The sequence below is a fragment of the Microchirus variegatus genome (genome assembly GCF_963457635.1).
Source record: "Microchirus variegatus genome assembly, chromosome: 10".
NCBI lineage: Eukaryota > Metazoa > Chordata > Actinopteri > Pleuronectiformes > Soleidae > Microchirus > Microchirus variegatus.
The window spans coordinates 18,025,937-18,051,266 of NC_139811.1; the positions used below are offsets into that span (position 1 = coordinate 18,025,937).

At 39.5% G+C, this 25,330-nt stretch overlaps 2 protein-coding genes across 2 annotated transcripts; one reads left to right on the forward strand and one right to left on the reverse strand.

Annotated features, from left to right (window-relative positions):
• Positions 1–2,061: 2,061 nt before the first annotated feature.
• LOC310933430 (myosin heavy chain, fast skeletal muscle) lies at positions 2,062–13,311 on the reverse strand. Its single transcript, XM_083896920.1, has 41 exons — positions 13,220–13,311; positions 12,270–12,317; positions 11,954–12,176; positions 11,716–11,859; positions 11,385–11,541; positions 11,252–11,279; positions 11,053–11,161; positions 10,824–10,916; positions 10,678–10,741; positions 10,497–10,595; positions 10,267–10,370; positions 10,038–10,176; positions 9,818–9,936; positions 9,581–9,730; positions 9,287–9,457; positions 8,878–9,184; positions 8,658–8,725; positions 8,485–8,572; positions 8,294–8,411; positions 8,063–8,186; positions 7,826–7,962; positions 7,480–7,735; positions 7,118–7,360; positions 6,815–6,991; positions 6,559–6,704; positions 6,347–6,437; positions 5,872–6,261; positions 5,555–5,681; positions 5,351–5,469; positions 5,029–5,225; positions 4,768–4,951; positions 4,520–4,685; positions 4,263–4,387; positions 3,824–4,132; positions 3,532–3,735; positions 3,323–3,448; positions 3,067–3,237; positions 2,843–2,947; positions 2,668–2,763; positions 2,413–2,544; positions 2,062–2,185 (listed from the first exon to the last, which is right to left on the reverse strand). Exons 3-41 carry the CDS (start codon positions 12,155–12,157, stop codon positions 2,168–2,170), a joined length of 5,805 nt encoding a protein of 1,934 aa, XP_083753046.1. The 5' UTR covers positions 12,158–12,176; positions 12,270–12,317; positions 13,220–13,311; the 3' UTR covers positions 2,062–2,167.
• A 4,804-nt stretch (positions 13,312–18,115) lies between these two features.
• xab2 (XPA binding protein 2) lies at positions 18,116–24,759 on the forward strand. The gene is made up of 19 exons (XM_083896790.1): positions 18,116–18,345; positions 19,013–19,161; positions 19,375–19,498; positions 19,597–19,794; positions 20,094–20,228; positions 20,345–20,509; positions 20,634–20,778; positions 20,872–21,023; positions 21,217–21,336; positions 21,437–21,568; positions 22,073–22,204; positions 22,363–22,476; positions 22,571–22,733; positions 22,834–23,024; positions 23,161–23,283; positions 23,380–23,551; positions 23,737–23,863; positions 23,963–24,075; positions 24,167–24,759. The coding sequence occupies exons 1-19, from the start codon at positions 18,310–18,312 to the stop codon at positions 24,226–24,228; spliced, it is 2,553 nt and encodes an 850-aa protein (XP_083752916.1). The 5' UTR covers positions 18,116–18,309; the 3' UTR covers positions 24,229–24,759.
• The last annotated feature ends 571 nt before the right edge of the window (positions 24,760–25,330 follow it).

The window sequence follows — 25,330 nt, forward strand, 5'->3', positions numbered from 1 at the left end:
AGAAATGAAAGAAAGTCACCTTTTAGGTAGAAGGGGTTTATGACTATATCACTGATTTACAAATTATTTAAATGTAAGTAAATGTTTTAATACACAGGATACTGATACTTAACTTTCCCCTCTATGATTTGCATGGACTTGGCTTATTATTTCCCATCTTACCAGTTATCACAGGGCATTGCCAAGGTCCTGAATAAAACCCAGTGAGTGTAATCCAGTGATTCATATTTGGCTTTGATAGAATATATTTATAGTACACATTAGATTTGTTGATGACGCTATATATCAATTTCAAAAAGACTATATTCACATCTCGAGTGTCCATTAATCAAAGTATATTTCATTAAAAAAAAGAAAAGAATGATATATGCTAAGGCAGCTGCTAGGGCTTTATTATGTGCTGTGTCAGCTGTATGGTGGTGTCCACAGATTTGGAATAAATGCCAGAGAAGCGCATAAATGACCACAGTTTTGAGGAGGAGCCACTACACTAACAAATAAATTCATAAATGATTCACTTGTTTTTGGCAAAGAATGTCAGTTGTCATGCAAGCTCTGCTTAAGAAATCAAAGCTGTGAGTTTGCCCATGAATTATTTTCTTTTGCACAGTGGGTGGAAGGAACATACAAGAACAAATTTGACAAAGAAAAGAAACTACATTGACATTAAAACAAGACAACACAATAGAAATGTCTTTAATGGTCCCTTCGCACAGCAGCCCCTTTGAAAGTGTCCTTTGTACACATCCGTGTATACCAATTTGTCACAGTAAATCCTAAATAGTGATGAAATGAAGCATTCGATTGTGACTCGCAAAGATCCATGAACATCTTAAAATGATGTTGTAGAACGTTTTGGTGACTCTAGGGGAGTCTCAAGATGCTATTTAAAGATAATTAAAACATGCCAACACCTTGTGACCATAGGTGAAGAAGACCGCATGTGACCGGAAGCGGTGGAGACACTTCACTTCACTGTCAAGTCAAACATGCCCATAACTTTGATTCATGACATTTCAATTTTAGTGGCAGAAATTCTGTCAATTTGAGAACTTGTGGGTGATGATTGTATGTAACTAATCAATGCTCACTGCATATGGATGTATCTCTTATCATCAATTATGTTGTATTTCTTTAAGTTGCGTATAACAACACCGTACTAAACAAATGGAATGTTTCCCACCCATGATTACTTGGTTAGACCATGTAGTTTCACCTAATGCGATTGGAAAACAATTTAATATAATCATTATTGCCAGTAATCAGTTATTTTTAGCAACTCATACACATTACAATCTAAAAATAAGTTCCACATAAGGCAACTTGCTCTTGCTGCATTTGATAGGAGGTGACACCAATTAAAGAAGCATGAATCAGTGTTCCAATATATCTTGGGGACTTTTTATTTAACGTGGCAGACCGCAGAAAGCCTCCTTAAAAATGTAAATCTTAGTTGGTTAACTCAACTTAACTTAACTTATAGTGAACTTAACATATGTATTACATTACCTCATTGTTCCAAATTGTATTTGTTTTTAGATTTCAAGCTAGACAAACTGGCGGCCCATTATTTAGACCTATTCATTGTATGTCCATTATGTGTCCATTATGTATCCATGTGGATGGGATTCCCTTTGCGTCTTATATGACATGAACTTATCACTATTCCCTTTAAAGGAAAGAAAGTATGCAAAATCCAAGTATTCCCGATTGCAACGCCCACACGGCTAAAAGAGCGGGTCATCAAAAACTTGAGTCGAAACTGTGTTCTGCTCCAAGATTCCTTGTCAAGCTTCAGTTTCTTCCAAGAGACATACAAATACAGGTTTGCATGACCTGGAACCTTATCTCTATTTGTGGCTTGTAGCATTCCAAATGGAGCATTGCCTGGATGCAGAATAGGCCTAAGAACTAAGCAGACTGTGATTCATATTATTCCAATCTTATTTCAAGTGGTTGGAAGTTAGTCAGTGAATTGTGCTCAAATACAAGCATCTACTTCATCCATTCAGCTTCATTCTCAGTCACACATACCAATCATTACAAAATAACAGACCAAAATCAGAAAATAATTATTATTTTTATTGATGAGTTTAAAAGCCCCCAACCATGAGTTCACATTTTATGAACTCTGATGAATGGCCTCAATAAGTGATGATGATGACTCTTATTCAGCAGAATCAGACTATAAAGAAGAGAGGGAATCAGTTAGTAAAGACATATATTCAAAGTCAGGCATCACATTACTCAATGACTTAATGTACTTTTAAACTGGAATTATACAGAGTACAGAGTATCAAATCATTTTACTGACTTCTAATGTCTTAACAATTGATATTGTGATAATTCAATCTACCTATAACAGAGTTACGTTTCATGTTAATGTTGGAAAAATATGATCGCATGAATTACCTTTCCATGTTCACGGCTCTTGGCTCTCAGCTTGTTGACCTGGGACTCAGCAATGTCAGCACGCTCCTGAGACTCTTCCATCTCATGCTGGGTCTTCCTCAGTCTGGAGAGGTGGGTATTGGCCTGTTCCTCCTGTGAGGGAATTGGGGTTATACTGACTTGTTGAAAAGGACGGTTTCATTGTCATAATACAATGATTATTATGTAATTATTATGGTTAATCACAGTGTGACAACATTTCATCTGTGAACTTACAGCTTCTTCAGACTGTCTCTTGTAAGCCTTCACTTTGAGTTGAAGCTTGTCCACGAGGTCCTGAAGTCTGGCCACGTTCTTCTTGTCCTCTTCAGTCTGTACAAGTAAAGGATTACAACAAATGATAAGGAAAAGAAATGTAAAGGAATACAATTGTAGTTTTGGTGGAAGTTACCTGGTATGTCAGCTCCTTCACTCTCCTCTCATACTTGCGAACTCCTTTAACGGCATCAGCTCCACGTCTTTGCTCACCTTCAACTTCTGACTCGAGCTCACGCACCTGAGAAATAACCATTAAGAATACATCAGTAATATTATACAAAAAGGTAAAGGTAGATTTTATTTCACCAAGTGTGAAGTTCCTCCAAAGGTGGATATTTAATTTTATGCAGTTCATACCCTGGACTCCAGTTTCTGGAGCTGCTTCTTGCCACCCTTCATGGCGAGGTTCTCAGCCTCATCCAGACGATGCTGCAGGTCCTTGACTGTGACCTCCAAGTTCTTCTTCATCCTCTCCAGGTGAGCACTTGTGTCCTGCTCCTTCTTCAACTCCTCAGCCATCATGGCAGCCTGAAATAACATTTGCCCTGTTATTCCATTTTCTTTTGGACAAAAAGCACATGAGAGTCAGCTGTTATTCTAGATGTACACTCACATCAGTGATAGCCTTTTTGGCCTTCTCCTCAGCATTCCTTGCTTCCTGAACAGAATCATCTACTTCACCCTGAACCTGGACCAGGTCAGACTCCAGCTTCTTCTTCGTGTTCAGAAGACTGGTGTTCTGTATGTTTGAGGAAAAAAAACATGTTTAATATATTATAATGATTTCCTAAACTACTTTCTTTTTACCGACTGTAAACTAACCTGAGAGTGCAGCAGGCCGACACGCTCGCTAGCATCAACCAGCTCCTGTTCAGCCACTTTGCGACCTCTCTCTGTCTGTTCAAGAGCTACTCTCAGTTCCTCAATCTCAGCCAGCATCAGACCATTTCTGCGCTCCACCATGGCAACCTGTTCCTTCATGTCCTCCTGTCCTCTAAGAGCATCATCAAGGTGCAGTTGGGCATCCTGATGATGACAATGAAAATAAGCAATTAACTTTGCTTTCAGTTGCTTTCATTCACTCAAGCGTTCAAGCCCTTCGCACAAAACTGACCTTAAGCTGTCCCTGGACGTTCCTCAGTTGTTTCTGGGCTTCAGAAGCCTGTCTGTTTGCATGGCTCAGCTGAATCTCCATTTCATTCAGGTCTCCCTCCATCTTCTTCTTGACTCTCATGGCATCATTCCGGCTCCTGACCTCAGCATCCAGAGTGGTCTGCATGGAGTCAATCACCCTCTGGCTGTTCCTCTTGATCTGCTCCATCTCCTCATCCTTCTCTGCCAGCTTCCTGTCAACTTCACCTTTGACCTGGTTGAGCTCAAGCTGAATACGGAGAATCTTGGCCTCCTCATGCTCCAGTGTGCCCTTTAAATGATATTATACAATTACATTAATAAACATTGCTTGATAAGAGTAATGACATACATATGTGTTGATTTAAAGTATTCATTTTCCAAAGGAAATGTGTATTGTCTTCAGTTTTAAACTGTATTACCTCAGCCTCCTCCAGTGCTGTCTGAATCTCAGACTTCTCAACCTCTATTGTCTTCTTGGATTTCTCCAGCTCATGAATGGTCTTTCCAGTGTCGCCTAACTGTTCAGTCAGGTCTGAAATCTCCTCTATTGAACAATTAAAACAAAAATTCAGTTCAAAGTGATCTAGAGCAGCTGGACTGCAAGGAAATTAGTAAAAGTTGTTATTTTCAGAGATCAAAGAACAAGTGGCATTTTTAATTAGAGAGATTAACATACGCTGTAAGTTCTTGCTCTCTCTCTTCATGGTCTCCAGATGATCCAAAGCCTCCTCGTAAGAGTTCTTCATCTTGAACAGCTCAGTGCTGAGAGAGCGAGCCTCCTTCTGGGCTCCTTCCAATTCTGCCTGGGTTTCTTCATACTTCTGTTTCCACTCTGCAAGGACCTAAATAATGCAGGTAAGTAGTAATTCATTCACTTATTCAGTTGAATAAACACTGACACAATGCTCTCTGTTGGGGGTGCACCTTATCAAAGTTCCTCTGCTTCTTGTCAAGGTTAGCAGCCAGAGAATTAGCTCTCTCCACATCAATCATGAGGTCCTCAACCTCACCATGCAGCCTCTGCTTGGTCTTCTCCAGAGAGGCACACTTGGAGTTAACAGCCTCAACTGCTTCCTCAGCATCCTGCAGACGCTGGGCAAGCTTTTTCCTGTCATGATGAAGCATTTTTAGAATGGTTAAAAGTACACAATAACAAATGTAGTCTCTGAGAAAGTAGAAACTTACTTGGCCTCCTCCAGTTCCTCAGTGCGCTGGATAGCATCAGTCTCATACTTGGTTCTCCATTGAGCCACCTCACTGTTGGCCTTGGACATTCCCCTCTGCAGCTCAGCCTTTGCCTCCTGCTCTTCCTCATACTGCTCTCTGAGCAGATCACAGTCATGACGGGAAGACTGAACAGCGTGGGCCAGAGCATTCTTGGCCTGTTGAACATTGTGATGAAACATGTTGATGTAACTTGTTCGTAGTAGCAGCAGAACCATTTCTTGATAATGTCCACAAGATGTTTGTTTAATAATTTTTATATTGGGGGGGGTTATTGAAATACCTTCACTTCCTCCTCAATGTGCCTCTTAAGCTCCTCAATCTGCTGGGTGAAGGCCTGCTTGCCCCTGGTCAGCTGTGAAACAAGAGCTTCCTTCTCCTCAAGCTGACGTGAAAACTCACCTTAGGAATAATAGGTCCATACATCACTGTAACAGTGATAACAATAATGATGATGATAATAATAATAACACTACAAGTGACTTACCATTCTCTGTCTGCAGTCTGGCTTTGTGTGCATTGATGTCATTAAGCTGGCGAACATTCTCATCATTTTTAGATTTGAGCTCACTCAGCTGGTCCTCAAGAGTCCTGCACATTTTCTCCAAGTTGCCCTGTTAACAATATGTAGAACAAACATTTATTGATTTGATGGTTTTGTCATATCACTACTCTTAGTTGTATCTGTACCAAATTGCCATAATTATCAAAATATATTTAAAGCCCATAGTTTTTATAGTTAGTATAATTAAATCTAGATAAATCAAAAATAAATAAATGGGTGAATAAATCTGAAAGATTCACCTTTGATTTGGAAACAGCCTCCATGTTGCTTGTGAGGTCATCAATCTCCATCTTGTACTCGCTCTTCTCCTTCTCCAGCTTCTGCTTGACACGCTGGAGGTTGTCGATCTGCTCTCCCAACTCAGCAACACTGTCGGCCTGCTTCTTACGAAGAGCTGCTGCAGTGGATTCATGCTGCAGAGTTGCCTCTTCAAGGTCACGACGCAGCTTCTGGAACTCAGCCTCGCGCTTCTTGTTCATCTCAATCTGAGCAGCTGTTGCTCCTCCAGCTTCTTCAAGCCTCTCACTGATCTCCTCCAGCTCCCTGGAGAGGTCAGCTCTTTGCTTCTCAACCTTAGCTCTAGCAGCCCTTTCAGCCTCAATTTCCTCCTCCAGCTCCTCAATACGAGCCTAGATTTAATGACAATTGTATAATGAAGTCTTCATAACAGAATTGTAAAGTTTTGGGAAGGGTTTACTCAATAAATGTTGTTACCTGGAGCTCTTTGATCTTCTTCTGAAGCTGTGCACCAAGGGACTGTTCATCCTCAATCTTGCTAAGGAGCTGGCTGATCTCAAAGTCCTTCCTGTAAGAGCAAATTAAGCAAATATTCACTCTTCTTTCTATTCTGGCGATGTCTCCATGACATTGGCATTTGACTGAATATCTCTGTTGCAAGTAACAACCTAATACAATTCAAAACATACTTTTTGATCTTCTCATCAGACTGCTGCTTGTCATTCTCCAGATCCATAATGGATTCCTGAGCCAGTTTCAGATCACCCTCCAGCTTCCTCTTGGCTCTCTCAAGGTCCATGCGGAGCTTTTTCTCTTGCTCCAGAGATCCTTCAAGCTAAGAGATGACAACTTGATTGTAGGCTTTTAAAACATAGTGCATCAATATTTACAATTGTAAATGTCCCTGCAGGGAAAACTAAATTCTCCAAGCAACACTTTACTCACATCATCCACTTGTTGCTCCAACTTTGTCTTGGCCTTGGTCAGAGTGTTGACTTTGTCTTCCTCTGCTTGGAGATCATCCAGAGTTTGCTGGTGGGCCTCTTGGAGGGCTTTCTTCTCTTTGCTCAACTTGGCAATGGTCTCATCTTGAGATGCCATTTCCTCTGTCAGATTTTTCACCTAAAAATGGTTTGCAATTGCAAAGTTAAATATTTCCCACAAAGTTCAATAAATAAAAAGAGCACAAGACATAATGTCACGTCTGTATGTTTCTGTATGACAATTAGGAGTTTGAATAAATCAAACCTTGTTTTCTGTGGCATGTTTCTCCTTCTCCACTTTAGCCAAGGTGAGCTCCAAGTCATCAATGTCCTTCTTCAGCTCAGAGCACTCATCTTCCAGCTTCCTCTTCTTTGCAGTCAATTCTGCATTCATTTCTTCTTCATCCTCCAGTCTCTCAGTTGTCTCTTTGAGTTTGGCCTCTTGCTGGATCTTGCTCTTAATGAGCCCTTCACACCTTTCTTCAGCATCAGAGAGATTCTCACCTTCCTATAGGATATTTTGAATATAAAATATATATGTATGTTATTTTGTTGAGTATGGAATAAAACAGAATTTTTTAAATGCACATACACAATATGGATGAAATTATACTAGATACCACTTACAGATGCCACTTGCAGTTGCAAGTCATTCTTTTCCTGCATGAGGGAAACCATCTTCTCCTCCAGTTCCTTCTTTTTGGCCAGTGCCGTAGCCAGGTCTGTTTGCATCTTTTCATAGTTGTCCTTCATCTGTTGCAGCTCCTTCTCAGTCTCAGCACTCTTCAGAAGAGGCTTGATCTTGAAGTACAGTTTCAGCCATGGCCAGTTTTTCACATTCATGAATGAACGAATGTTGTACTGGATGGAGAAGATAGCTTCTCTACAAAATACATCAAAATATAACAAAATGTCAGTTTTTTACATTTAGACAATAGACAGAGCACTTGTGTATATTGTGCTGTAATCCTACCTCCTCTCCATCATCTTAACAAACTCCTTTCTCATGACATAACCTCTGCAGAGGGCCTGAGTCATGGTCACCAGCGCAGCCAGTTTATCATCTCTCATCTCCTCCAGGGTACCCAGCAGACCAGCTTTGAAGAACACCTTGTTGCGAAATAAAGGAAACATTCATCAGTAAATCATGATATGACACATAATGTACATACACCAGCAGCAGCTATGAATACTGTTCATAGATGTGTACCTTTGTGTGCCCAAACTTGTACTGAGTGTGGTCCACATCAATGGAGCCCAGCAGCTTCTCTGAAGCTTTCTTGTTGTCAATGAACTGTCCCTCAGGGATGACACTGGCATTCAGAACTTTGTATCTACAAGAGAAAGTGATGATTTTGTTGTTGCATGCCTTCCTGTGTTCCATCATCACGATACCTTGCATGAAGTCAACTTGACTTTTTGTAATCAAAAGTAGTGTCACCTCTGCTTGAAATCACCATAGAGGATTCTGCTGGGGAAGCCCTTTCTGCAAATTCTGATGCCTTCCAGCACACCATTACACCTCAACTGGTGGATGACCAAGGCATTTTCCATAAGACCTGGGAGTTGGAATTTAATAAATTAACATGTTCATGTGCACAAAGTATGTAAAATGTAAGACTTTGACCTTACCTGGGTTCTTTACTTCATTGGGAATCAGGCAGCGCACAAAGTGAGGATGAGTGCTCCTCAAGTTGGTCATCAGCTTGCCCAAGTTCTCCTGTGGATCAGTGACAAAGGAAAGTCTGTCAGCATTCTTTCAATATGATAGTTTTGATTGCAATCAAAAGATATAAAAAACATACTCTGAAAAGAGCAGACACAGTCTGGAAAGAACCACCCTTCTTCTTGCCAGCCTTCTTGCCAGCAGCCTCTGTTAAGACATTTGTTTTATAAAATTTAGTTTACATATCAATACATGTTCCCACAGATAAGTCACCAACAGGTTATATAAGTGATTTGAACTATAAAGCATACATTATTGTACCGTACAATTGCTGTACTTTCGTCAGTCTTGTTTCTTACCCTCAGCTCCAGCATGGGCAGCATACAGCAAAGCCAGCAGTTTGTTTGAAGACTTCTGGTAAAGCTGAACCACTGAATCATTCAGGGGGTCCTTGTTCTTGTCCAGCCAGCCAGTGATGTTGTAGTCCACGGTACCAGCATAGTGAACCAGGGAGAAGTGGGCCTCAGCCTTGCCCTTTGCAGGCTTTGGCTTTTCAAAGGCCTTGGTTTTGCCAAGATGCTGATCATGCAGCTTGTTCTTGAAAGTTGTGTCAGAGGCCTTGGGGAACATGCACTCCTCTTCAAGGATGGAGAAGATGCCCATTGGCTGAGGAAAACCAACATTTCATGTAACATAAAAACAGACCTGCGCAAGCAACCATTTGCACATTATAAAAGAAATCGCGTAAATGTGGAAGTTGCAACTTACCTTCTCAATCAGCTCAATGCAGGCAGCCAAGTCCATACCAAAGTCAATAAACTCCCACTCAATGCCTTCTTTCTTGTACTCCTCTTGCTCCAGGACAAACATGTGGTGGTTGAAAAACTGTTGCAGTTTCTCATTGGTAAAGTTGATGCAGAGTTGCTCCAAGCTGTTGTACTGTATTTTAAAATAAATATAAATATAAATATAAATATATACATAAACACAGTATATATAAGTGACCAACACAAAAACAATCACTTGAAATGCAACTTAAATGTTCAAATAATGAATACTTGCATCAAAGATCTCGAATCCAGCGATATCCAACACTCCAATGAAGTATTGTCTAGCCTGCTTTGTGTCCAGCATCTCATTGATACGGATGACCATCCACAAGAACATTTTCTCATAAACAGACTTGCACAGAGCCATGGTAGAATTATTGACCTGGAAAAAAAGAGCAACATTTTAGGAATCTGTTTATTATTTTATTGTCTTTGATTTATTGACATCTGAGATTCCCTGTCTTTGTACCTGTGGGACGGTCTGACCTTTGGTCACCATCTCATTTCCGACCTTGACTCTTGGGTAACACAGAGCTTTCAGCATATCAGCTGAGTTCAGGCCCAGGAGGTAAGCGATTTTGTCAGCCACTGATGGAAAGACAAATGTTAAAATCAGTGAACTGTCATGTTTTGATTAATGAGTATCATTTATTGCAGATGTGTTTGAAGAGAAATGCTAAGAAATTTACCCTCATTGCCATCAGGTTCAGCCTGCTCCTCACGCTGCTTCTGCTTGAATTTCATGTTTCCATGATGCAACACAGCACCAGTCAGCTTGTAGATGCCCAGCTTTTCCTCTGCGTTGAATCCCAAAATGTCAATGGCAGTCTGCATTACAAAGAAATGTATTCATTAATTTTTTTAATACATTTCTTATCACGATAACAATCCTGATATCATTGAAATGGGAAATTTTACATCTGTTGCAATGAACTCCTCAATGTCATCGATGCTCTTGACAGTGATTTCACCCTGACTGATCATTGGATAGTCATAGGGGTTGGTGGTGATCAGAAGTGCCTCTAGAAAAACAGATATAACATTCTGGAGATTTTCTCATGATGGTGTCTTTTTACATGAAGAAATACATGAATGAGTCATTGTTGTGCTGTAATAGATGTACAGTCATTTTCATGTTTTTGTCATACCCAACAGCTCAGGCTTGTGGCCAGTCATCAACTGATAGAAGATATGGTAACTCCTCTCAGCAGACAGCTGGAAGGTGACACGTGACTTCTCCAGCAGATCTGTTGAATACCATTGCAAGTATAACATCATGAAACTACTAGTAGTATTTACTAGTAGAAGAAAATGTATATAATTACTTACAAGTTTCAATATCTGCAGAGGCCAGCTTGCCAGAGGTGCCAAAGTGAATTCTGATGAATTTACCCTGAACATTTAGTCATGTGTTATTATGATTCTTGATATGCAGCTCAAGAAGTTCAAATTAAATTAAGTTTACTTCTACTCACAAAACGAGAGGAGTTGTCATTCCTGATAGTCTTGGCGTTACCATAGGCCTCAAGCAGAGGGTTGGCTGCAATGATTTGATCCTCCAGTGAACCCTTAAACAATGTATTCATAAAAAATATTATTTATATCAGGCATTTATATATGTGTATATATATATATATATATATATGCATCATTTAGCCTCTTAATAGATTCAAGGACATTATTTTTTAGTCAAAGCAACCATACCTGCATTTTGCCAGGTATTGGTTCCTTCTTAGAAGCAGTCATTGCAATAATAGCAAAGTACTGGATGACACGCTTGGTGTTGACAGTCTTTCCTGCACCAGATTCTCCACTGGGGAAGAGAGGAATGCATTGTGTTATACAACATGATTTTATTACTATTTGTAAACTTTCCTTATTCTGCAATTTTAGTATTACTCACGTGATAAGGACAGACTGGTTCTCACGATCTGAAATGAACAATATAACAGTTATATTTCATGTCATATCTGCTTTGTCTCATTTGTGTCATGGGAAGATGAATTCATGTCTCTTCCAGATATAACATCAATTACCAGTGAGCATGGCCTGATAGGCATTGTCAGAGATGGAGAAAATGTGGGGTGGTGCCTCAATCCTCTTCTTTCCTCTGTATGCATTAACAACCTTAGCATCGTACACTGGAAGCCACTTGTAGGGGTTCACGACGACACAGAACAGGCCAGAGTAGGTCTGGAAAAGATAGCAATGTCTAAAACTCACTATTCCTACATTTGACATCCATGTAATTTCAGTGACAGGCACTTGTAGTTCATACAGGGCATCATGGAGGATAGGAATAAGGTGGATATCTTTTGCCCTTGACATACATCTCCTCAGCATCGGTCTATGTAAGTCCACACTTACGTAGATCATCCATGATGCATAACGCTCTTTGAGGTTATACAACACGCAAGGCTCATTGAGGTGGGTCATCATGGCCATGTCCTCAATCTTGTCAAACTTTGGAGGGTTTCTGGGGTCGATTTCATTTTCTTTCACAGTGACAGTCTGAAAAGGAAATTTAAGTTCATAGTTTCAAATGAAACTCACACATGCACAAAGATGGATAGATGGATATACAGATCTAGATGAGTTAACCAACCTTTCCACCATCTGTTTCCACTGTGGCTTTGCCACCCTCCTTCTTCACAAGTTTGCCCTTGACATACATCTCTGCAGCATCGGTCACAAAGAAGGCAGTTTTGGCATCAAATGGAGTGTTTTGAGCCTCAATTCTCTCCTTCTGTGACTTCCGGAGGTAGATACAGGCCGGGCCATACTCATCCATTTCGCCGTCGCCGCTCATGGTGGCACTTTAGTTGAGCCTGAGGGTTAGTCAATGAAACAGTAGTGTTAAATGGTTATGATAGTATTTTTCATTCTACAATGGACGTTCTTTTAATGCCAACATGTCTTACCGAAGCTTATCCCAAACGTGACAGAGATATGATGTTGTCCAGGAATGCCTTTGAAGAGAGATTGATTTGTCTTTGTGTCAGTTATTGATAATAAGGTATTTGTTGTTTTGTGTGACCATTATATGCTTTTTTAAATTTTCTGATATTTCTGTGTACTGTTGTGTTCCTGATTTGGTAACTTTTATGTTGCAGATTAAATTACAATTGATTGAACAATTTTAAATAATTTTGTCCTGCACATGCACAAATTGGCCCCACGGTTGATGTAGTGGTTAGCGCTCTCGCCCGGGTTCCTTGGTTCGAGCCCCGGTTGGAACAAGGGCCTTTCTGGAGTTTGTATGCCTGTGTGTGTGTGGATTTTCTCCAGGTTCTCCGGCTTCCTCCCACAGTCCAAAAACATGCACTATGGGGATTAGGTGAATTGGTCACTCTAAATTGACCGTAGGCGTGAGAGTGAATGGTTGTTTGTCTCTATATGTGGCCCTGCGATGGACTGGCGAACTGTCCATGGTGTACCCCGCCTATCGCCCTATGTCAGCTCAGATTGCCACAGCACCCCCCGCGACCCTCTTGTGGAGGATAAAGTGGTAGATAATGAATGGATGGACATGCACAAATTGTACATGTTTCTCTTCTGATGGTCAGACAACACAAATTTAGTTTTTCCTGTGTCATAGGTGTCATATTTTCCCTCTATCTAGTGTCTACAACTAGAACCAACAGTCACTCTGCTTACATTTTTACAACCCTTAATGACTCAACATGACTCTTCATTGTTATATGCAAATATAACTCAGTTCTATACTAAGCACACACATTTCAACATCTTTGAAAGCATTGTTTTGATAAATGATATTAAATTGATTGCATGACATTCAAAACATATAATCCATTATTGTTTTATCAAATAAAAGCAAACTAGATTAGAAGGAACATACACAAAGACAAACCTGTGTTGGATGCCTGCCTGTCAGTACTCAGAGGAGCCTGAGCCTCCTGCTTTTATAGAGGCATAAGCTGCCTTGTCAGCAGGAGTCTGCCTCTAGATTTGGTCAAGCATCACTGTCCTCGTCGCACACATCTTGTGACACTGCTGGTTTAGAATGCTTTTTTCTGTCCAAGATATAATATTGCAGAATCCTCAAAATAGAACTGAAAAAAAAAATATTTTGTGAAACTACTTCAGAGAGCTTGAATTTTATTTTAGGAATTGTATTAACAGTTTAATAACATTAAAACAACAACAACGACAATAATAAAAATAGAAGAGATTCCACTTTATGACTACATATTAATATTTAGTAATTTCATAAATAAAAAAATAAAAAAAACATCTACTTCATCTTTTCCTTTTTTTTTTTTAGCTCTCCAAACCACTTAAATGTCACTGGCATTAAGTATCAGTGTGCCAGCGTGTCCACATTTTAAATGTTGAAATGAATGTTACCAATGTTAGTGAAATAATATCCAACGAATCACTCATGAAACATTTATTAATGTTGCAGTAAAAGTAATATAGCAATACCATCCAACATGTTTAATCGAGGGGTTTGAATTTCTTTTTTGTTGCTGCTCCTAAAAATAATGATTATGTCATGAGCATTTCTCAAAATGTATAATGTGCGATACATACACTCTAATAATTAATTAACTCATATAAATTTAGATTCTGACTTCCTTGATATGGATTTCTTTATTTTATAACAAGAGCTTGTCTGTATTTACCCACACAATTAGACATGTCCATAGCTAGGAATGGAACTTGGTTTTGGGGGAGCACGCAAGTACCACTGGTATATGGTTGCAGGACACTGGCACATCTTGTGATCCTCTAATAAAATTGAATGTAAGGCCATGTCCATAAAGTTCAGCGGGTATGACACCTTGCCTTAAAAGGCCTCCAAATGTGTGTCATCTTGGCTGAGATAAGACCTATATTAAGTCCTACTTGGATTTCAAAGATCTTTATCCTCCGGCTGCATTTTGTTCTGAGGATATTGTTGCTGACATGGAACCTCCTTGTCCTTCACAAACTATGCAAGTATCATTTCCAGACACTGCTGGCATTGGTTCAAAAATAAAGATATACTTAATCCTACGCAAACAACTTTTTCAGAAACTGAACATACTGTACACATCACATTTAACATTACAACTGTAAACATGAATGAAACCCATTTTGTCCGTAGTATTTCTACCATTCCCTTTACTCACACGGATACAATTATCTGTGTTTGGAAGGCACTAGTTAATTATACCAGCATGTAAAGTTCTCCTGCAATACATATTCATTGTTCAAAGCTGATCTATTCTGTTTAATTAAAAATAATAATAATAATAGTACATTTTTAAACTGGTGCAATCTAGTGATTTATACAACACTTGAGCTTTGTGGGCCTGGGGCAGTTACACTGACTGTCAATTGACCTGAAATGGTTTTGTTTTGCAATGTGCAAACATTTATAAAGCATTTGATTTGGTTGAACATTCATTCGTATTAGAATATAAAGTAGTAAATATGCACCTTGCTTGTGAGCATGCAGCTGACAGTTCTGCATACTTCTTGTTTTTTCCACTCAAATGCAGCTGTCTTCCCATGGGATGGTCAGCTCCACTGTGATGACCGTTCTTGTGCTGGCCGACCAGAGTACCGTGTCTGGACGAAGGAAGGTTATTGCGATCTGCTGTCGGTCACTTCAATCAGTGATTAAGGTAAATTCTCAGTACTGGTGCTTCATCCCCTTGCCCTACAAATTGATGATGATGTTGTTGGTTGGCACCATTTGTTTCCTTGATGATTTTAGCTAAATATTTAGCTGGTTAGTTGATTAGTGCTGAAATATTTTATTCAACACAAAGACACATAATGCTTTAGAATAACTGGGGCATTTTTTAATGAAACGGGAGGAATTAAGTTTTTTATTTTGACGTAATTATGACAAGTGCCTGTGAAACTGTTGGATAGCAACCAGCAAGGTCTTCTTGCTGGTTGCTGAACTCCTCGGGAGTGGGGTGGGACCAATCCTTTCGCTCAAGGGATGGCCGGGGTGTTACAGTGTGGTCCCGCCCTGGTTTGGATTGACCCCTGGGTTATGTGGCACTGCCAGTTGGAAGCTGGCACCCAGGTGGCTGACTATTGCTGCTTGCCACTTGCGTACTAGGCAGAGGGGTGCCCGTCTTGCATCCCTCAGCCTGGTCTTCTCTAAGTTGAGCACATGGCTATTCTATCCTGGGTTCGTTTCCTTCGGTCTGTCGTGCCCTGTGGGACTACTGGGTATCTGGGTCCTGTTAGGCCTGGTGCTGGATCTGACCACACAGGGATGCAATCCCCCGCTCTCATTTCTAAATACATCTAATGACAACTCGCACACAGGCGCATACACATACACATACACATACACATACACATACACATACACATACACATACACATACACATACACATACACATACACACATTAAGCTACACAATAGAATTATGTTAAACTGATATAATTGTTGTAGGCACGGTTACCTGTTTTTCATGGTTGCTAATTATTGTGTTTGTAAAATATAATGTGTGTTTTCTGTTTGTATAATTGTTGATGTTATTACCGTCACAGTATAGCAACCTGTACTGTCTTCGGTGCTATCTCCGTCTCTCTCGCTCTCTCTCCCCCTCCTGTCTTCACTTCCCCTTGTCTTCAACATTCTCAAGAACAAGCGGCAGAAATTGATAGCAGTGAGACAGGTGCAGCCAGTTTCACATGCTGTGCTGCTGGGATACAAACGATTGATATGTTAAATACAAGATGAGTGGTGCCATATGTGTGAGACATTATGCTGGTTATTTCAAGCCACAGCTGAAGCATCAGTGGGAAGTTTACTCATGAAGCCAATGGACAGACAGAATCACAGCAGCAGATCGGAGTCATGTAACTTCGCCATTGAGATCTGAAGGATGCACCTGTGTGTCTGTGCGCTTATATGCACAGCCAAAAGACACAATCTGTGTGTGACTATGTACGTACATTGCATCTCAGGTGGTGCCAGTTGGTCTTAAATGATGTACCTGTAGCTACAATAACATGTCTGTGTTCTTTTACAGATAAAGCAGCGAACAATAAGTGAGTGAGTGATTTCCACATCACCAAACTACCTATCAATCTATAACCAAACTTCACACATTTTGATGTACTTGGAAGTGATATATACACACAATTTTACCACACATAACTCACTGATTTAGAGAAATGTATTTAGTCCATCTTACATTAAGTGTATTTGGAGAGAAACGCTCTCAATTATGAGGGGTTTACTCAGAGGTCTAATCTTGGACAGTGGTGTGCAAAAGTTTGGGCACCCCTGTAAATGTTCATGATTTTCCTTGATAAATCATTGGTTGTTTGGATAGGAGATTTCAGTTAAATATATCATATAGGAGACAACCACAGTGCTACTTAAGAGTGAAATAAAGTTTATATGATTTACAGAAAGTGTGCAAGATAGTCAAAGGCATGTCGCTTTATAATATATCGATACCAATCACTGCATATTGATAACCTTGATTATATGGAGAAGAAATGTACAAACAAAAGTATTGGAGGTGTCATATATGAACTTCTCCCTCTTCAATTAATAAAATGATGAATGAATGATGTTTACAGAAATTGTTGAAGATGTATTTTCTGTTTGTCAAGATGTTTTGGGATTTCCATGTTCAAAGATTTAAGGATAATGCCTCGTCTATTTGACTCAATTTAACTCAAATGTCTATTGAAAATTTCTGCTTGTCAGGTTGAGGTAAAATTATCAATTAGGAAATCTGCCCTCGGTTTCAAAAATACATGTACACCTTCTTGTTTGTCATACTTTTTCGTTTTTACGTTTTCGTGCTATAACTATTTGTTGGGCGAAAGATTTGCAATTATCACATACGCTTTGTATCACCAATGAAGTTAGAGAGATATCCTTTAAAATGCTTCACTAACAAAACTCTTACCTACAGACTGAAAAAGGACATTAATGTCAGCTTTTGTGGAGAACAGAAATGGGAAAGAGAGATCTGTTAATTGAGGGAAATTCCACATGCACAAAAAGAAATGGATGGACTGCAAACCCAATTTTGAACATTTTATTCCATAAATTCTTCATTATGACACTGCAATGCGAGCACTAAAAACAAAAAAGCAAACATAACTAGTTGGTTATTATATAACTAATTTTCATGTCATGTTTTTTTTTGTTTTATTTATTTTTTGTATGAATAATTTTCAAATGGAACAGCCCATGCCACATTGATGTGGCCTGTGAGACCTGTCTGACTGTTTGAGAAGCGAGGGGTAGATTTTGAACTACTGCATATTAAGCAAATCCAAGAATACAGACTTACTGCAAATTAATAACTACATTTAGATGCAGTTAGAGAACATCTGGGAAGAAAGGGTGCACAATTGTCTTCATGTGGGATCCAGCACATTTAGGAATTTTTGGCAGAAGTGTAGTGTGGGAGAAATCATCTGTGGCAACAATATGGAAACAAAAGCAATACATTTATATTCAATACAAAGGAAAGTAAATTAATGAAGAAACAGGGGAAATAAAAGGAAAGAGCAAGTTATAGTTACCATGTTGAGAATTGGGCACAACACACTATAGGAAAGCATCCAATACTGAATATTGTCAAGAGGGGGAAACTGTCGATTACATACTCATATTGTGCAATAAATGTTTATTGGAATGTGAGACTGAGAATGGTGTGCAAAGAATATGGGGGAAATGTGAAGAGCATCTTGGGGAGTGTCGAAAATACACAGGTAAGGAGGGTGATTTTTTTACAACTGGCTATGACTGACCATTACGTAATAAGAAAAATAACCTGAAGGTGGCAGTAAGGAAACTACTTGGATGCCAGAAGAAGAAGAACGCGGCGCTGTGACGCATTTTGACAACATCCGCTTAACGAATGCGCACTCGCACAGCTAAAGTGTTAGCTAAAGCGTGAGTTTTGCTACTGTCTGGAATATCCCGCTCCTTATTTTTTAGTCACTCTTGGCGAAGAATGCCTCCATTAAACGGAAAAGGCGATGTTATGTTTGTAAGTCTTCCCCCCTTACGACGTCTCCTCATACTTATGTGTTGTTATTAGCAGTAGCAGATACACGCGTTTGCTAAGAAGGAACATTGGCCAGCTAACTTTGACTGTGTGTTCGTTAAACGGTTAACGTTGTTATGATACATAAACTCTCAATGTGGTTTGTAGTCGGAGTTGTCTTTTAAAGTTCAGAGATGTTTGAACCCTTTTTATCGGCAGGTATCAGCATCTTGAAACGTTGCGATAACGTTACGTTTACTCGCTAACCCTAGCATTAGCACATTGGTCCTAATCGCAAAGGCTGCATGTTGTATGCAAGACATAAATGACATCGGTTATGATCAATAACACCTGACAGTTTTCACCCTTTCATTGGTATGTGATGGTATGTGGTAAAGTTCCATCACGTTTTAGTTTATTTATGTCAATTATAAATATTGTTTTTTTTCTCCAAACGTTATTTAAGCAAGTCATTAAGAACGATTTCTTATTTATATCAAGGCAACTCCTCTTGGTGGAAGAGGACGAATGCCTGAAAAGTAATAACCAAAAGTATATATAAAAAAACAACAAAGTCAAATCACAACTGCAATAGCACCTAGTAGATGTTTTCCTTGTATTGTGAAGCCATATTTTAAATTTTGTTTGGTATGATTTCTGTCTTTGTCAGGAGGAAGATGATCTACCCTATGAAGAGGAGATCATTAGGAACCCATACTCAGTCAAGTGCTGGATGCGATACATTGAATTCAAGCAGAATGGAGCCAAATCCACCCTGAACATAATATTTGAACGTGCTCTGAGAGAACTGCCTGGCAGGTTAGTCACTCAACATAATGCCACTGTACAGTGAAACAGGTAGCTGCAAATTTTAATTTCAGCCACATTAGTTTATTGGTAACATGTGACAAAATTGGTCAGAACACAAAAAATGACAAACATTGTTATTGTAGATTTGTGGACATATCAGGTTGAAGATTTTGTGCAAAAATGCTGCAGCCTTGTTATAACCGTGTGTGATCATGTTTTCAGTTATAAGCTGTGGTACAGTTATCTGAGAGAGAGACGGAAACAAGTCAAAGGGAAATGCATCACTGATCCGGGCTTTGAAGAGGTCAATAATTGCCACGAAAGAGCATTGGTGTTCATGCATAAGGTAACACTAGCTTTAAAAATGTATACCTGTTTCTAACATTATTCTATAATCTCTAGACTTTGTGCTTGAACCTAACCATTTGTCTTTGTTTTATTTAGATGCCTAGAATATGGCTTGATTACTGCCAGTTCCTTGTATCTCAGTGCAAGATCACACGAAGTCGGCGAACATTTGACCGTGCACTCAGAGCTCTCCCCGTTACACAGCATCCACGTATCTGGCCTCTGTATCTCCGATTTGCCCGTAACCTGCCCCTACCCGAGACTGCCATCCGGGTGTATCGCAGGTATCTCAAGGTGAGAACATTTGTACACAAATAGTTTTCACATTTCAGACATGTGAGGAGATTTCTGATGACATTGATAATTGTATTTGAACATTCTACTGAGAGCTTAAAGGACTGCTGGATTTGCTGTTTTAGTCTTCAGAATATTAATGAATATGAATAAAACTATCAACTGAAAGCCCCAGCATCATAATATAGCTTGCTAGTTGTCTAACTGTCTGCCTAGCTCTGAAGTTGATAGAATTCTAAATATTTGTTTGTGGAGGAAATGATGTTGAAAATGTGTTGTCTGCTCTCTGTACCATACAGCTTTCTCCAGAGAATGCAGAGGAATACATTGACTACTTACGGTCTGTTGGCCGTTTGGATGAAGCAGCTGTCCGACTAGCAGCTGTTGTCAATGATGAAAGCTTTGTGTCCAAGGAGGGCAAGTCCAACTATCAAGTACGATTTTATTCTCCTTCCATTACCCTCCTTATGTGCCTGTTTTTTTGGTAAAAGTTGAACTGGAAAGTTAATTAATCCCACCCCCCTACGTTTTTGTTCTCGGTCTTGGGCAGCTGTGGCATGAACTATGTGACCTGATCTCCCAGAACCCTGATAAGGTGACATCCTTGAATGTAGGAGCCATCATCCGAGGAGGCCTCACTCGCTTTACAGACCAACTTGGAAAACTTTGGTGCTCTTTAGCTGACTATTACATCAGGAGCGGTCACTTTGAGAAAGTGTGTTTAATCTGCATGGTTTCCAACTTTATTAATTTTTTATAAAGCAATTCAAGTTGAGCTTCATCTACATTTATTTCCTGTGTGCTGGTTTGAATCACTGATTGTGACTTTACTTTGTCAGGCCCGTGACGTGTATGAGGAAGCCATTCTTACAGTGGTCACAGTAAGGGATTTCACCCAAGTGTTTGATAGCTATGCCCAGTTTGAGGAGAGCATGATTGCTGCCAAGATGGAGACCACTGCTGAGATTGGGCAGGATGAAGATGGTTTGTGTTTTTTTTATTACTATTAATATGTCCACCAGGTGCCATGGCTTTAATTTTTCATGTCTGCTGTGTTCTTTTTACTGCCCATTCTAGAGGATATAGACCTGGAGCTCAGACTGGCCCGTTTTGAGCAGCTGATAGCTCGGCGACCCCTCCTCTTGAACAGTGTACTACTGAGGCAGAACCCCCATAATGTACATGAGTGGCACAAGAGGGTAAAACTGTACGAGGGTAATCCACGGCAGGTGAGAGTTGGTCTTTTTCTACATGCTGTTAGGATAAAGACAATTCAATTATAAATAAAATAGAATAAGTTCTTTCATTTAGAAATGTGGTGGCGTGACAGGATAATTTCTTTTTGTTCAATTAATATGCAGCCTTCTTTCTTTGTAGTAAGTTCCCAATGACTCTGTGCTCACCATGTTCTTTTCTTTGCAGATTATCAACACTTACACTGAAGCGGTGCAGACTGTGGATCCTATGAAGGCCACAGGGAAGCCTCACTCTCTCTGGGTTTCCTTTGCCAAATTCTATGAAGAAAATGAGCAGCTGGATGATGTAAGTAAGATCTTCCCACTGCGATTTTCCAACAATCAAACAATTCTTCAAGATCAGATGATATTCTGTATTGTTCTTGTCTTATATTTATCTGACTTAGGCCAGGACAATCTTCGAGAAGGCTACCAAGGTGAACTACAAGCAGGTGGATGACCTTGCTGCAGTGTGGTGTGAATATGGAGAAACGGAGCTTCGCCACGAGAACTATGAACAAGCACTGCGCATTTTAAGGGTGAGACATGTTTCTGCAGGAATTATTTAGGTGAAATAGTGATTAACAAATTAAAGTGCATACTAGAGGTGTGTATGAAACAATAAGGAAATCAATGAATAAATGTAGTTCACACGTGAATACTCTTCTATACTCAAACATACAACCATTCATTCATTTTAATCTTCGAAAAAGCCAATATAGTAGCAGCACTATTATTGTGTAGTAACATCTAGTGGCAGGACTGAGAAACTACAACATTGACCATCGTTGTCCTCCATGTGTTTAAAACATATTTTGTTACTGAATATCTGGTTTCTGCTTGAGTTGACATCACACTACATGTATACACAAATGTATTCTTGATCCGACCATCTTGATTTCAAGGGGGCCCTCAGTTTTTGTTGTTTTAATTGTTTTAATTTTGAGTGACATTTGTTAGTATATTAATTTGTTCATAAATGCTTTGTATAAATGCTTTGTGACTGTAATGAGATTTTTTTTCCCTGACTGACTTGAAAATAGAAAGCTACAGCCATTCCATCTAAGAAAGCAGAGTACTTTGATGTGTCTGAGCCAGTACAAAACCGGGTGTACAAGTCCTTGAAGGTCTGGTCTATGCTGGCCGACTTGGAGGAGAGTCTTGGCACATTCCAGGTATGATCACTATTGTATATGTTTGTGCAATTTCAGTATCATGGACCACTGAAATGTAGGAGGTTCAGATTAAAAACACATATTTTATATTGGTCCTAAAATCTTCATCTCTGCTTGATGTTGATATTTGATTTTAATTGTCTTCTTTTTCTCCTCAGTCCACAAAAGCAGTTTATGACCGCATTATTGACCTTCGCATTGCAACACCACAGATCATCATTAATTATGCCATGTTTCTTGAGGAGCACAACTACTTCGAGGAAAGCTTCAAAGTAATATCACACAAATGAAAAAACTTCATTTTCAGTGTGTGTTTGTGTAGCTCTGATTTTAAGAATTATTTGATGTTTCTGCTAACCCTTTAAGGCATATGAGCGAGGTATTGCGCTCTTCAGGTGGCCAAATGTGTATGACATCTGGAACACTTACCTCACCAAGTTCATTGATCGTTATGGGGGTAAGAAGCTGGAGAGAGCAAGGGATTTATTCGAACAAGCCCTGGATGGCTGTCCTGCCAAGTTTGCCAAGAGTAAGTAGTATTGTTAAAATGAGATCGACAACTTCTGTATTTCTTAACCACAAATATGTTATTCTACTATGCTTTTTTTTTTTTTTTTTTTTTTTTTAAGCTATTTACCTGTTGTATGCCAAATTGGAGGAGGAGTATGGATTGGCAAGGCATGCCATGGCTGTATATGAAAGAGCGACACAGGCAGTAGAAACACTGGAGAGACATCACATGTTCAATATCTACATCAAGAGAGCAGCTGAAATTTATGGTGTCACCTATACCAGAGCAATTTACCAGAAATCTATTGAGGTATAAAAATATTGATCTTTGTGCTGAACTGTAAACATTAGTCTTATTTTCTGTAATGGTCGTTTAATGGATAATGTAAACATACTAGTCAGCACTAAAATTAATAAAATATGAATTGTAATTTCATATCAACCAGGTCCTTCCTGATGAGCATGCGAGGGACATGTGCCTACGATTTGCAGACATGGAGAGTAAACTGGGTGAGATTGATCGGGCCAGGGCAATCTACTCCTACTGCTCCCAGATCTGTGACCCAAGGGTGAGCCACCTCCCATCAATTACCTGCTTCTCAGTCAGATGTACCATTTCCATCAATGATGTACGGATATTTCATAATTCCTCTATGACCTTTCAGGTGACGGCTAATTTCTGGCAAGCCTGGAAAGAATTTGAAATCCGCCACGGAAATGAGGACACCATTAGAGAAATGCTGAGGATCAAACGCAGTGTCCAGGCCACATATAATACCCAGGTCAACTTTATGACCTCTCAGATGATGAAGGCCACATCAAGTGCCACAGGCACAGGTGAGTGTCCTTGCACTTGCTGGTGCTTGTTGGTCTCTGACAAGTATTTCTTCCACTGGGCTTGAGTCAGGGATGTGCTTTGTGGATTAAATAGTATATGAGGTTGCCACATGTGCTATATATTTTCCCCAAATCACAGTACACACCACACATTCACAAAAAATGATTGACTTACTTCTTTCCAGTGTCAGATCTTGCTCCTGGCCAGATGGGAATTGATGACATGAAGATGTTGGAGCAGAAAGCTCAACAGTTTGCTGCAGAAGCTGAAAAGGACAAAGCCAAGCCCAAAGAGAAGATTCTGTTTGTTAGGTTTGTGTCTGTGGAAAATTGTACATTTTACAAAATTGAATGCCTTTTTCTAAAGTAAATTGATCACAGTGGCTGTATTATCCCCATGTGCTTGTGTAGGAGTGACACTTCTCGCAGTGAGTTGGCTCAGCTTGCTAAACAAGCCAATCCTGATGAGATCGACATTGATGATGACGATGATGACGATGATAGCAAAGACCAAGGACCAGAAGGTGAGAGACGCAACATGCATAGTTCGATGGTACAGACGTGTTTATCTAAAATGATCATGAAATAATTGTCTTATCCTCTTGGCCTTTACAGAGGTGCAGCTTGAACAGAAGAGTGTGCCCACAGCTGTTTTTGGAGGCCTGAAGGATGACTGAGTCCTACTGTAAAGATGTTTGGATTTTTTGAAAAGTTGTTGAAAAGACAACATTTTTAGGTTTTTGTAAATGCTGATTTGTATCCACTTTATATTGTAGAAACGGATGTATGGGATATTGTCTTAGTGGCAGTATTTGTGCCTTCTGTAAACTTTCTTTGGATTTCTATAGTTCAGTATAGAAAGAAACCTCAAAGTTTTGGCCACAAGGTGTCAGTCTCTCTCATATTTGGCGCAAACTACTTGTGCAGTTGAGCAGTTTTTTCTAATGAAATGATCATGTGGTATAATGTTTACTGTAACTCAAGTCTGATGTTTTTTGTTTTTTTTTACTTTTCCAAAACAATATTTGTAAAAGAATGAATGGTGAAAACACTTTGGCAGACTTATTAAATGGTAGAGCATTCTCTCTGATTGTAACCTCTACCCTAAAAACAAAGAGGAGGAGCAAATATTCACCAGGCAACATTCATTTGAAAAGTGTAGCTGAGCATTCATGTGTCATGTTGTTATGCTTGAGGATCACTAGGTATGTCCTACAAACTCTTGCGTTTCTGAAAAGATTTCATAAATAATAAAGTCATGCTATATTTGTATGTTTTTATATTTTATTTTAAGTAAGAGTAAGAGAATAGCCTTTAATGCTATTGTATTGCATAAAATGAAATTAGAGTGTAAATAAGTCATATACATGGAAAAAAAGGAGACTGAAGGGGTGTGGTATTAAGTTATGATAAATCTAATATTACACTTTGGGCAATATTGCACTTATGTGATATTGCACCTGATAAACAGAAGATATTGCACTTTTATGATATTGCACATAGTAACAGTGATATTGTGGTGATAGCTCTAGGAAAGACGCTATCCCTGAGTCTTTTTGTCTGAGTTTTGTGTGATCAGTAGCGCCTGCCGGAGGGCAGCAGGTCAAACAGGTGGTGGCTGGGATGTGAGTTGCCCTGATGTTAGCAGCTCTGCTGAGGAAGTGAGAGCTGGCGATGTCCTCCATGCTGGTCAGAGAGCAGCTTGTGATCCTTTGGGCTGTGCTCATCACAGGTAAGTACTCACAAAAGTACACTTTTTTTTTTACAAGTGATTGAGTA

Coding starts and splice junctions, on each gene's coding strand:
- LOC310933430 (XM_083896920.1), bottom strand. CDS start 12,157: ATGAGCGGCGACGGCGAAATGGATGAGTATGGCCCGGCCTGTATCTAC. Junction 9,185..9,286: donor GCATTGAGCTGATTGAGAAG/GTAAGTTGCAAC, acceptor GGTTTTCCTCAG/CCAATGGGCATCTTCTCCAT. Junction 6,992..7,117: donor AACATGCCACAGAAAACAAG/GTTTGATTTATT, acceptor AACCATTTTTAG/GTGAAAAATCTGACAGAGGA.
- xab2 (XM_083896790.1), top strand. CDS start 18,310: ATGCCTCCATTAAACGGAAAAGGCGATGTTATGTTT. Junction 19,499..19,596: donor CATTGGTGTTCATGCATAAG/GTAACACTAGCT, acceptor TGTTTTATTTAG/ATGCCTAGAATATGGCTTGA. Junction 19,795..20,093: donor TGTATCGCAGGTATCTCAAG/GTGAGAACATTT, acceptor TGTACCATACAG/CTTTCTCCAGAGAATGCAGA.